Genomic DNA, 14019 nt, shown 5'->3' on the forward strand with positions numbered 1-14019 from the left:
AAAATTTACTTGCTGTCTCAGTTATAGAGGTAACTATGATGATAAATCGAAAGAACAAATCCCAGATATAGAGGTTTACCTCGTCCCACTAACAGAGGTAATTCAGTGCCAAAGTGTTGGGACCTCAGCATGAGTTCCAGTTATGGAGGTTTCTCACTTATCCAGGTCCCACTTAACCAAGTTTCACTGTAATATAAGTTGAATTTGCGTCGTGTCACGTGTGTTACTGTGTTCAAAAGTTGTTGTTAATATATTTTATTTGTAAAGTCGTGGTTGACGGGTGATTGGTTTTAGAATATTCTTGTTTAGGACATAATTTTCTAATAGTAATATTTTATTGTATGAAAGCTGTCTTATTTTTAGCATTAAAACTGTTTTATTGGTTTGACGTTCACCCACAAAGGCTGTTCAATGGAAATATTAATAAATGAATTAGATATAGAAAAATAATAACTGAATATAATACGATTTTAATAAAATAGTAACGTTAAAAACATGTTCCTCGCGTTGTACAGAAATAATAAAACCAGTCAGAATTTTTAAAAAAGCTTGGCGCTATATATTTATTTTGACGAGGACTCTCTTGTAATGAAATATTTTATTGTTTTGAGCGTTGTGGTGCACAAATAATTTTAATTGGCTAATAATATTGTGAATTAAATGACTTAAAGTTTTAAGTAGTCATAATTATGACCATGTCCATGTGCTTGTTTGCATACGAATGTTAATTTTGGAAATGGTGTAGACTGATTTTAAAACGAGACCCGAAATGCCGAGTTTCGTGTCTCGTTTTAATCTCTTCATTAATTTATCATTGAGGTCGGAGTAGAGATCAAGTGTTATGTACAATCTGGCGCACAATTTTAATTATTTTATTAAACGTTATTTTATTTCATGCAAATTATATTTGTGTATTGTTGTATCGAATGTGTAAACAGCTTGTGGTTAGACCCCGAGCTTAGCTGTTTACACATTTTATAATATATATTTCTTGGATTTCCGATTTCACACTATTATTAATTTTTATCAATCTTATAGCAACGGCAATAAGCGAAAACGTTCATAAATAGGTGATAGAGACGGTCGTGAAATACATGAAATATATTTATTTAATATGAAGTAGTCAAATCGTGCGAATTGTTGATCTCATTTGTGTATGGACATGTAGCTCAATATGTAGAGGAATTTTTAAATATTAACTCAGAAATTTAACCGAATGTAAATGTCTATTATAGCGTATATTAATGTGTATATTTTTAAAAGGAGATTTTTTTATACAACCCAATATTATGTGACAGTCAGTTGTATAAAGTTTCCAGTGTCTTAGTACTTTATGTTAATGTAGGTAATGTAAATATATTTTAAAATGATATGTGATGTGCGTCTTAACGCTTATAACGAATGTATAATAAGATATATATGAATGCGTTGATGGATTTGTGTATAAATTGATATTGTATAGATTAACTTGAGTATGTTGTTCAGAGATTGACGTTTCGAACATGAATAAATAAGTTTTACACAATATTTGCATTATTAATATCTTTTCCTCTGCCATTTTATATTTATTGCTTGTTGATGGTAAATTTAATTTAGATAAGAAATTATTAATTGATTGATGATTATTGATGTTGTTGCAAGTCGAGATGGAAAAGGAAGGGTTAAAAAAAGTTTTAACACAACATTAATTTGGTTAAAAAAGTATGCCTTTTTATTATTCTTTCAAATAGTCTTCATCTAAATTTATAAGAACATTGGACACGATCGAAGCTTTTTTACCGATAAATAAGTATAAATAATTTCATATTCACATAAATCTTATTTATACATACAATACATTATATTTATTTAATTTAATATCAGTCCTCTCAAAAGGTCCATTCTCTCCCTGCAAATAAAATTTAATATTTACACAGCGATAGGGATTCGCGTCTACATACATACATCAACAATTAACAATTAATAGATACTATTTACAAAATATATTTTTACACTCGCACACGCGTCCTTCACCGTTCACGCACACACTAGACACATAGATCGCATTCACTCGATTTGGCATATGGATGGCGGCGTGACTAGCAGAGGTCGTCCCACGCGAGCCACCAGGGCGCTGTGCAGTCGTCGCGCTTCCGCCGGCGCCGCTCCGCGCGCTCGGAGCGCCGCGCCACGAAGCGGATGTTGTACGGGTCCTCCGCCAGCTCGGGGTAGCGCGCCACGTCGTGCACGTACTCGCCCTCGTACGCGCCCGCCGACCCCGCCTTCTGGATCTCGTCCAGCTCCGCCGCCGACCAGTCCATCGACCCGCCCATGCCGGCGCGCAGGATCTCGCGCTCCCGGTGCCACGCCTTCCTTATGGCGGACGCTTTGGCGTGATGCAGAAGGCGCTGTTTCTCCCGTTCGGCGCTAGTACCGTATCGTAAGTTGACGATACTCGTTTGGCCGTGTATCTTCACGTCTGCGTATGAGCGTCCGCCTTCCGCCACTTCGTGGAATGTGACATTGAGCTTGCCCTGCATTCGCTTCAACTGTTGCTTATCGTCGGCGGCGCGCCAAGTTTCTTCCTTGACGAAATAGAAGACGTCTTGTTGGTCACCGTGCACCACAAACGAGAAGGGCAGCAGATGAGATCGATTAAATACTGATGTGTAAACGTCGCGATAGATAGCGTTAGCCGAAGGCACGGTTGTGACCACGGCTCTACCGCGTGAATTTCTTGAAACTAAAATGCCTCGTCCGAAGGGAGGTTCAGAATCGGAACCGATCCGCTTAGGAGTGAGATCGAGGGCATCAGCTTTGAGAGCAGACATAGCGGGTATCGATAGACTGCGGAAGTCGGCAATTCTTTTATTTGACATGTGTGACAAAAATCCTGATTCAATGCTAACGCTCGGCAGAAGTGATGTTGCATAAGGAAGGCCTGGACCACTTAAATCGGGAGCCATTCCCCATATTGGTCGTCCTTGAGGTATTCTTGGCAAGACAGAACCACCTGGCAATTCATCCGGGTACAGTTGAGGTGCAAGACTCTTAGTATCATACCCCAATAATTCTAACCAAGATAAATGATCTGAAAAGAAAATACGAAATTAATGAAGCATTCAAACGTAAGATATGAAATTATATAAAAAGAAGGATATTGAATTATTGTATATTTGGAATATTTACCAGTTGGCTTTTTATTTTGCGGCCTCACATTAATAGGGTCGTTTCCATTAAATCTGTAAAGGTGCAGGTGAGTGGGGTCGTGAATTCTTTCAATAAGACTCTCCCACAATGGAGACATCCACTGTCCTATCAGCGGATCGTATACTTTCCCATTTGACATATGAACTAAAGATGTAACTTGATCTAGAAGTCCACCACAGTAGTCTACAGGCAAATATAAATATGGATTTGAGTCGTATACTATGTGGCCGTATGGTGATCTCATGATTTCTCTTATTCCTTCTCCATATTGATTGAATACCATTACCGGTGTTCCGCATTGGTCAGTTGCAATGTAATATTTATGTCGAGCAACCTTAAAAAAAGATTACATTTGTAATTTCTCAATTTGCAATTACTTTAAATAAGATTTCAACTGTTAATATTAACTACAATTTAGTCTTACCTGCATGTAAATAATATGACCACGGTCATCATAAACTAAAGTAATAAATCTGTTTTCTCGAGGGGAATAAATATGACTAACTTCAAGCGGTTTGGCTTTGTTCGTATAGAAGAATTGTGTTACATTTCCAAAATTATCTTTCCTTGTAGATAATCTGTAAAAAGATGAATACATAATTAAAAATTTGCATGAAACTAAACGGAAAGATGTAATAATAAGTCCAAAATAAGTCAGTTGTTTAAATTCGTACCTGTCAAGGTGGTCGTAATAATAGCGGACGTCGAATCTTCCACGTTTAGTAGCTCTAATTAATAAGCCTTTGGAATTATATTGGAATTTTTCTTCTCTAGCATTTTGCCATACCAGACCCCTGCTATCATACCGATATTGACCTTCACCGAATTTAATTATTCTATCCATATCATTATACTCCATAGGTATGGTATTCCCTCTGTATGTTAAGGATAACATATTTCCATTGTCATCGTATCTGAAACCCCAAGGTTCTTGAGCTTCCACACCTGTAAGTTGACCATCGCAATCCCACGTATAATTTTTCACATTTGTGTATGTATTTACTCCTACATTACGCGTATGAGTTCTTGTTTGTGATATTCTGCCGTGTCTATCATAATAGAATTCCATCCTGAAAACTTCCATTCTGTGAATATTAACTGTAATTTCTTTTTCCAAAAATTGCTCATTAAGAGTACGCGAGAACATAGCGATGCCATCGTACACAGATGTTTCATTCCATTTTTGCTTTGATACTGTGAATTGTCCCAATAATTCGGGTGCACCAGTTTTACTATTGTAAACAATGTGGTATGGTATTAAAGTTTGTCCACCTATACGACCTTGCACAGCAATGGTTCGGTAGTTATTGTCGTATTCGTAAATTATTTTGGCATTACTTAGACCAGTTTTAGCTCCATAATCTAATCTTTCCTCTACTAATAATCCGCCGACATACGTTGATTCCCAACGATAGTCTACCTCTCGATCCACGTGTAATATTTCAGAAGGTAAGCCACTATTTTCTGCATAGTGAATTTGTGTTTGACCATCTCCATGAACAACTTCGGATACTTTGTTCGTTGTGAAATAACGGTATATTATTCTAGCGCCGTCACCAGGAAAGACGGTTTGCAGTAATTCTCCAGTATGGGAATAATGTTGTAAATATTTCTTAGAAGAGCCAGGTGGCGTATAAGTTACTCTTAAGAATCCAATTGAAGGTTGAACGCTGAATGAATGGTTCGTTCCAGAAGGTAAAATAACATGAGTAAGACCACCATCTTTATCGTATTTGTATGTAAAACTTCGTTGGCTAGCTAAGGATATTTTTGAGACGAGATTACCTTCATTGTAGTAAATGAATTTTGTACCATCTTGAGGGCTCGTAATTTCAGAGAGCATACCGTGAGGATCATAGCTATAGGATTCTTCGGTAACACCCCATTTCCATCCATTTATTCTATAGAATCGATCGTAGGAAATATTGAGCGGTACTCCCGCTCCATGAGGTGTAAAGGATAATGGTAAACCAGCAACATCATAGGCAATAGTGAACAAAGGATTTCTATCAGCGTTGAAGAAAGTTTCTCTGCTCTTAAATTGATCGAATTCGATGATTAAAACCCTTGAATCATTCACCCATATTTCACGATTTAGTGTTTGTTGCGGGTTTCTTACGTCTCCCACTAAAGTGTATAATGAATACATATTGTTGATAAGACCGTCGCCAAATGTAGTGGTTTGATGTGACCACATACGAAGCATTTCAGCTTCAATGGGTAAGGCTGCTTCCAGTAAAGGATGTTTAGCTGCAGCTATGCTTTCGAATTTACCGGACCAAGGAGTATCAAGCAATAAAGTATTGTTGGAGTAAATCCTTCCTTCTATAACTTGTTTTCCATTATTTATCGTTATTTGTTTGAAGGATTGTCCATGTAAGACATATTCGCACTTCTTTGCCACTCCCACAGGTATAGTACTAGCAGGATTAGAGACTGTTACTGCGAGTCCATAGTTTTTAGCTAATCCCGATGTTATATGTACTTGCTCACCGGATGGCATTATTATCTTAGTAACGCGGCCAAGTTCGTCATAATCGTAGATAACTGTATCACCAGCCTGTAAATAAGCAATAAAAAGTTAGTCAACATCAATGATACTTTAATTTGATATACTATATAAAAAAACTTTATGGCAGCTTTTTACGTACCCCAGTTCGACTGTTTAGTAATCCTGAGTTAGCGTCGTAATCAAACTCTAACTCAGCTGATCCTTTTTCTGATATTTTCGTCAGATAGCCAATTCCAGATATCTTCAATTCAAGTTTGTGGTCCTGTGTATTTTCTATAGAACTAACTATATTACTATAATCACGAAGAAGTTGTATTTTGTTGCCAGATGCATCCGTTACAGTGGAAAGTTTACCGAAGCTCGTGTTTTTGGAATAAAGGAATGAATATCTTGTTTTTCCAGAAGTTAAATCCTTGGTGGTAATATGCTGACCATAACGATTGAATACATAAACTTCCGATGTTGGTGGATATGGAATCCTGAACTCTCCGTTTTCATCGTGAGAAGGTAAGTAATGTTTCAATGCTAGGATGTGCAGTGAACCTAAAATAAACAAGAAAATTATTGGTTAATTCTTGTGGAATATCGCATTCCTTAAATAAAGAATATTATTTTTATATCAATAATCGTGGAAAATAAATAGTTTTTCAATAATAAAATAACTTACCTTGATCAACGACATTGAGCACACCATCTGGTGTAACTGCTAGGGCTGATATCGTTTGAAATTTAGCATTTGACGATAATAATGTTTCAGTATTTGTTGGAGGTTCATCTCCAGCTGCTACACTGAGTTTACAGGGGCAACCAGCGCCTTCATCTCTTTGATTTACAGGAATAACAGTAGCAGATGACGAAGAATTACATTCACAGCTTAATTCCTTCAAGTTCTCTTGTAACTTTCCAGCAAAATGTAAAATTTTGCCTGATGGGTCAATCGTCTTAATAGTATTCGTTTTTTTGGAATCCGATTCGGCTACATATAAAATGCCACTCGGGGCAAAACCTATTGCTAGAATAGTTCCAAGATTGGAATCTTCCCTGAAGTCGGTAGTAGTTTTGTTTGTTTTTGTAATAGGTTTACCATCACTTCCTAATCGACAATGTGAAGGTTGACCAGCAACCACTTTTATTTTCATGTCAACAGTCAGTTTTAATATAACTCTATCGTCTATAAAATAAAGAGATCCATCAAGAGGAGACAAAGCTACTCCAGTAGGCCATTGTAGTTGGGCTTCATAAGGAGCGATGGCTCCGCGACATGGTACTGGTGACCAATGGTTATGATGTCCGTGATGTCCTACCAAGGTGTGAATAATTCCACTGGGATCGACAGCTCGAATGTTAGTTCCATCTGCGATGTACATGGTTCTATCTGCTGCTATAGCAAGACCTGAAACGTTAAAAAAATGTTTAATATTTAAAGGGACACATTTAGACATATAAATAGGTTTTTGGTAGTTCTATTTAAAATTTCAATTTTACCTTTAGGGTGGGCCAACTTGGCTTTAATAGCAGGTCCTTCATCACCGCAATTAGATTCATCCCCGGGAACGCATCGATCGCCACTGCCAACAACTGGCTCTGAATTCGCAGTAGGATCTCTTACTTTATCCAAAATTATAACTCTTCTTACTTGATGCCTCTCCGAATCTGATATGTAAAGATAACCATCCGCAGGCGATATGCAGATATAGTATTGGTATGCCACTTGAGTTGTTCTGTTTAAAAATAAAATATTATTATTTTAGCGCCTATGACAATAATAGTTAATAAATAAATGTGTGGTGTTTTTTTTTTATTTACAGGAAGCGTCACCAGTATACTTACTCTAATTGAAGAACTGTAGTAACCACTCCTTCAGGTGTAATACGACGAACAAGATTAAAATCTCCAACGTAGAGTGATCCGTCAGGACCAGATGTTAATGCAGTAGGAGTTAATAGTCTTGAATCAGCTGCTTTACCATTGCAATGATCAGGGCATTCAAGAGTTCTTTGAAGTCCTGTTCCCATTACCACCTGAAAATATTTGGAAGTTTAAAAATATTGTAAACTATTTCGTTCCATATTACTTGTTAGATGTTACTCAAATTACCATCAAAGTACTTTGTTACAAAAAAAAAATGCAATTAAATCAGATACTATCCAATTTCATTGAATAGTATACAACGTAAAAGGAAAATAATGAATGAACCGAGCATATTACACATTAAAAAGTTTTCTTTATAACTCATCGTTACCTGTACAGTTCTGGGGTACTGTTTCAAATGTAATAACGCGCCGTCACCCTTCTGTAATACACCTTCGTGGAAGTTATAATGATGGTGGATATCCAGACCCCACCCGCCGATATCCGATATGTCTACATCGAACCCGGCAAGAGTCGCTGTTTGAGTTTCCCATACAATCGACGCGCAGGATGTATATTCATAGCCGATGGAAATTTTCGCTTGAGCTTGTCCGTATACCTAAAATTAATGTAACGTGGGTTTAAAAACTTTTTTACGCACTTTTATGTGAAAAAGACTTAAAACTTTTGTTAATTATTCTATAATATTTGTGCTATTATTTACCATTGAAGATATCTTTATCGTTGAAATATCCTAAAATAGTTTTAACTCACCTTTTGCTTATACACATTGCGTTTGTTCCACGCGAACACATGTGTCAAGTCAGGATCAGCTTCATACGTATGCGTGTGCAAGGAGCCCTCTATCTCCACTCTCACGTGGACCCTGGTTAGTGCCGCTGGTACGATCTTTCGTGTGAGTTGTATGTGCACACAGGATAGGTAACCAGCGGCTTGGGACGAACGGTAAGTGAGTTTCACTGACGAGCCCGGGATGCCGATTGATTCACTGACGATCTGCGAAGATGAGAGATTGTTGCGTTAATTGTATTAAAAATATTTGTAGCTTTCGGTTCTTAAAGTATATTATGTTACAGAGGATTCTAATACTCTATAATCTATACAATATATTATACAGTAAGTACAGATTTTATAAGGAAAAATATTGACTTAAATGCAATAAAATAATATCTATTGACTATTTAAATAAGCTACTTTTAGAGCAGCATGTGTCACAAATTAAATATAATATATTATAATAATATATAATTACGTATCTTGCACATACATAATATAATAAAACAAATATACGGCAGTTAGTTAAATGCTTTTAGAAATTAATAGGCTTTTCAATTAAATATAGCCTATTCGATAAATAAATGCAAACTAAATTCAATTGAGAGCGGTGTAAACAAACCACATACATTTACGCAATCATTTGATTGCTCACTTGCAAACATTTTGATTACCACTTGGTGTGGAATTAAAATTCAATAACTCTGTACTAACCTGAGCCTCAGGGTATATAACAGTAGTGGTTGTTGGAGAAGATGTTGCCGGCGCAGCTAGAGCTGGCATGGCGACTACCTCAGGCCTTAACCGTTCATGGTCGTGCACCCCACAAGGAGGTGCGTTGGATTCCCACCATTGAGGCATTGGCGACCAACCCAACAGTGGAGGGGCTCTGTAGACATAAGAAATTAGTTCTAAAAATGAAAACAAAATAAAGAATGTTATAATTGCATGGCAGGTAAGATAAATGAAAACAAAATTTGGACAATGTTATAATTGCGGGGCGGGTAGAATAAAGTCATCAAAGGCAAGGGATTTGGACGCAAAACAAATATTTAAAGAATTCCTACTTAATACAGTATAATTAATGAACAACCTCGGAATGAGATAATAAGCTGAATTATGATGACCTTCATTATAACACTAAAAACTGGACTGACTGGACTTTTAATTACAACTGCTACATTCAATCAAAAACTAAGATGTAGGCTGTTTTATTTCAGCATCTTCTCTACAATTCAAATTCGGTGAAATAAATAATTAATTATAATTTCATAATGTATTTACGTAGTTAAACATAAAAGTTTGGGTACTTATTTTTCTCTCAACAGTACATTAAATCCTACCAACCTCGGTGTCGGTACTTTGACATTTTCATCGCTCAACTCCATCTGCACTGGAGGCAGGACCACGATTTGATTCCACGGCACGAAGACCGTCTTCCGCAGAGGCTTGAAGGGCGATCTCTGGAACTGCAGCGTCACTGCTCCACCACCATTGACGAGCACGTCGAACCTTTTAGAGTTAAATTGGCTAATGTAACTTAAACGGTGATATGTTTTTAAATAAAATTAATTATCTACACGCCATTGAAAACCATTTACTAGGGAATTTATTCACATTTAAAATTACATTCGCAAAATTACAAAAGTAGATATTAATCGCAGTTGTTACGTGTCTACCGTTCATTCATAAGCATATATCTTCTTATATATAAAAATGAATCGCAAAATGTGTTGGTAAGCGCATAACTCGAGAACGGCTGAACCGATTTCGATAATTCTTTTTTTAATATATTCCTTGAAGTACGAGGATGGTTCTTATGTAGAGAAAACGTAAATATTATGTACCACGGGCGAAGCCGGGGCGGACCGCTAGTTTTAATATAAAAATGAATCGCAAAATGTGTTGGTAAGCGCATAACTCGAGAACGGCTGAACCGATTTCGATAATTCTTTTTTTATTATATTCCTTGAAGTACGAGGATGGTTCTTATGTAGAGAAAACGTAAACATGTACCACGGGCGAAGCCGAGCGGACCGCTAGTATTTTATAAACATAAATTATTTATACTAAAAAAATACTTAAGATATCATTTTGATGGAGCATAAAATAATTGACTAAAATATGTTTTTATGCATTGTAGAGTTGCGTAAAATACTCTATATAATATCATGAAAAAATCCATTATATCTGTGATTGAGTGCAAGCATTACATTCATCAAGAATCATTTGTATCGAAAGGCAAATGTGTGTCGTGTGTGTAATTGTGTATCCAACATTTGAATTAGTGTAAGTATAGAGTATGAATATTCTGCATAATAGATTGATCTCTACAATTTCATAAAATAATCATGGAATATATGTGCAAGATTAGTGTACATAACAAAAACTTTTAATTGGAAACAAAGTCAATATTGAAATAACATCAAAGCGTGTCCAGCTATTCGGTAATGGACGATAGTTTCCGCTTCACGTAATATGATTACGTGTAACGTCTAAAGAATTTGTAATAACCGTGACTGAAAATTAATAATACCTACACGACTATTTTTATATATTTGTAACGACCAGCGGCTCCCATGTTTATATTTTCACGCATCACGCGATATAATATTTGATACGTGTTGTAAATTCTAATATTATAAAAAATAACTCATCAAACGTACCTACCTCCTATTCAATCTCAAGGTTTGAATTCTTAAATTACCTATGTTTTAAACTTTAAAGTGAGAGTTAATGACATTATATGGTAATCTTTAAGTTAATATCTTATTAAATAAGTCTATAAGGAGCTGTATTTAATAATTTTATAATTAATGATAGAAGTAAATTAAATAATGCATATTGTAAAATGAATAGCAATTAAATATTTTCATATCTTTTTCATTTATTCATTACTTTTGTATCCAATACTTAAATAAAAGAATCAAGTTCATTGAACTCTATTATGTTCTGGAGTCAATTAAACTTACACAGGGTGTCCCGCTTTCGGTATACTAAGCGCGAAGGGACTTGTAGTTTTGCATACACTGATCACATAAAAAATACTTAAATAACAAAATTACGCGAAAAATTTTTTGCTAAATTTTTCCTTAAAATCCATGTATTCGTCTCTAGCTTCGCGCAGCCGGCATATACCGCTCCGCTAATGTGAGTATTTTGTCTATGAAAACATAATCTTAAACGATAGCTCACATGCGGGTGGCAAAGTTGGGCGGTTTGCTTGTTGGGGGTGTACACATGGAATTTTAAGAATTCCTCTATTTTTTAAAAAAATGCGTCTGGAATTTTATAATTATTTTTTACGTACTCAGAGTATGCAAAACTACAAGTCCCTTTGCGCTTAGTATACCGAAAGTGGGACACCCTGTATAGGTACACGCTTGGTTTGCTTCAGGACTATGTTGGGTTTGAATTGATTGTAATTGAGGAGCCCACTTTCTTTGAATGTCCGCATTTAGGCCGATTGATTAGACTTTGTTCGATAAATTATTCCTCATTTCATGATTGAAGCTGATTTATTTTATGATAACCTACTTTGAATTTTGTTCGAGAGAAATCTAATCAAACTTTGATTTAATTTTGTTGGTACAATTATAAATTTTATACCACAATAAAGCTTTTAATAATTCGAATACTATGTTCCTACACATATTTATATCAAATTTTGTCCTAGTATTCTAAGTATTGGTAAAGATAGTTGAATATAAGATACCTAGTACTTAGTTCCTTGTTTAAGAAAGAATTTTGAACTGAGGTTCGAGTCAAATACATAATTTCAAAATATTCTAATCAAGTTTTTAATTGATAAATGTACAAGCTCATATCTAACGGATTTATAATTAACTTATTTAGATTAATTTAAGACATTTACATTACCTAATGAATTGATCAAATCAAACCAAATATGTAATGATCACAGAGTCAAAAGCGAAAGAATTTGGCTCGTTTAATTAAATGAGCTTGCTCTACCAGCCGAGCCGTATAGAAATGTATAGCTAAAATTTTTACAAACAAATATTTTAATTCGTATAATGTAGCATTTGCGTGTAAGGTAAAGGTTAGCAGGTTTGCAAGCTGCGTACGTACTCCGTACATTTTATTATATCACTACTGTCTATTAATACATCCTTACCACGTGCCGTCGCATCTGGCGTCCGTTTATGTATATTTTTATGTACATTAGCAAATAAGTTTGAGGGCTTTTGTATCAATGTAACGTTAAATTGTATTAACTTTTGTGTTATTTGAGTGTAAATGTAACACGTTTCTCGAAAGTCAGATTATATTTCGAATTGAAAATTAAAAGCTCTAAAGGAGCTTTAAAGCTCAGCTCAACAATCATTCTTATGCGAACTAATAATAATTTGTTGTATAATGCAAATACAAGTTAGCAAAACTTGCATTTAAGTATATTCTCGAATAAATTATTAAATTATACTTTTTGAATAAGTAATATGCTTATGAAAGAACGATAAATAACAATCAATGAACATAGAACACAGTTTTTAACATGAAACCTGTAAAGGCAGATTCTACGTATATATTTTTATATTTTGTTGTTATTTATTATTACGGGTAATGTTTCAAATTCAAGAACTAAAAATAAACAATATTATCCTTGTGATATTTTATTATTATATGTTATAAAAATTGATGCATTATGCATAACTAATAAATAAATGATGGATGTGAAATTATCATATAAGTATACCATTTAAAGAAAAGTGTGTACGTACCATCCTCCTTGTCTGGTGAGCGTGAATCCAAAGCGCGCCTCTCGGTCCACGGACACTCGGATGCCGATAATTCCCAGGCCCTGAGGGGACACTACTTGGCCCCGCATCACGGATACTCGGCTGCACATACCACTTCTCGTCATTTCGTGCCCAGATATAACGCAGAGCACAGCTCAACGTCATGATTCACAAGCTTTTAGAAACGAATGCATCAAACTTCCTACACAATTTCATTTCACAGTTGAAAAGAAAACTTCTTAAGAAATGTTTTATGTTTCAACTAGAAATATAACAATTCAATATGAAAAGCGAATAAAAGTTACAAGTAGAAGCAATTTGAAAAGTAAAATGTTTCGAAATTTATCATATTTTATTGAAAGGCCGACCTAAAAAAGTTTGAAACTATTAAATATACTAGAGTTGGCATCTCCGACGCAGTACGGCCGATAGGTCAAGTGCCGAGGCATCGGACCGAACACGTTTTATGAAATTACTTTTATTGGCAGTCACGTGCAGGCCAAATTATTAATTTAATTCCATCGAATATTTAACAATGTTACGTGGATAGTTAAAGTCTATAAGTGGTTATATACTTAGTAAGAAAAATTAACATCAAACACATTAAAATCGTATCTCAATTTAAAATAAATAAACAACGTTTTTAAGACAAGTTAAATTTAGCTTGTGAATCATTCGGTTGGTGGGTCTTCCTCAATCAACTTAGAGGATATCTGTGCTCGTGCGTTTTATCACATTCTCTAATATACACTGTGAAAGTGAAGTATGAAAATAAAAATTGAAAATAAAATAAGAAGTTTTTAGCATCGCACATTCTCTTATCAGGATCAGCTAAATATATAGAACAAATTCCAGTGAACATTTATTTTTGGTAAAGTTATAATTATTTAATAGGCTACAAAAACATTGTAAGCT

At 35.2% G+C, this 14019-nt stretch overlaps 1 protein-coding gene across 1 annotated transcript in view; it reads right to left on the minus strand.

Annotated features, from left to right (window-relative positions):
- Positions 1 to 1684: 1684 nt before the first annotated feature.
- Positions 1685 to 14019, minus strand: part of Ten-a (Teneurin-a transmembrane protein) — a 39043-nt gene continuing 26708 nt past the window's right edge. The window contains exons 10-22 of the mRNA XM_090110539.1: positions 13087 to 13206; positions 9695 to 9859; positions 9062 to 9236; positions 8327 to 8569; positions 7944 to 8171; positions 7532 to 7722; positions 7187 to 7422; positions 6369 to 7094; positions 5841 to 6244; positions 3864 to 5749; positions 3614 to 3767; positions 3169 to 3523; positions 1685 to 3070 (exon numbers count right to left, since the gene is read on the minus strand). Coding sequence (XP_089966665.1) covers positions 2079 to 3070; positions 3169 to 3523; positions 3614 to 3767; positions 3864 to 5749; positions 5841 to 6244; positions 6369 to 7094; positions 7187 to 7422; positions 7532 to 7722; positions 7944 to 8171; positions 8327 to 8569; positions 9062 to 9236; positions 9695 to 9859; positions 13087 to 13206 — 5875 coding nt within the window. The 3' untranslated portion in view covers positions 1685 to 2078. The remainder of the gene's footprint in view (positions 3071 to 3168; positions 3524 to 3613; positions 3768 to 3863; positions 5750 to 5840; positions 6245 to 6368; positions 7095 to 7186; positions 7423 to 7531; positions 7723 to 7943; positions 8172 to 8326; positions 8570 to 9061; positions 9237 to 9694; positions 9860 to 13086; positions 13207 to 14019) is intronic.

This window comes from Colias eurytheme, chromosome 15 (assembly GCF_061535395.1).
Source record: "Colias eurytheme isolate Ceu_HAF_F1 chromosome 15, ilColEury1 Martin Lab GWU primary, whole genome shotgun sequence".
NCBI lineage: Eukaryota > Metazoa > Arthropoda > Insecta > Lepidoptera > Pieridae > Colias > Colias eurytheme.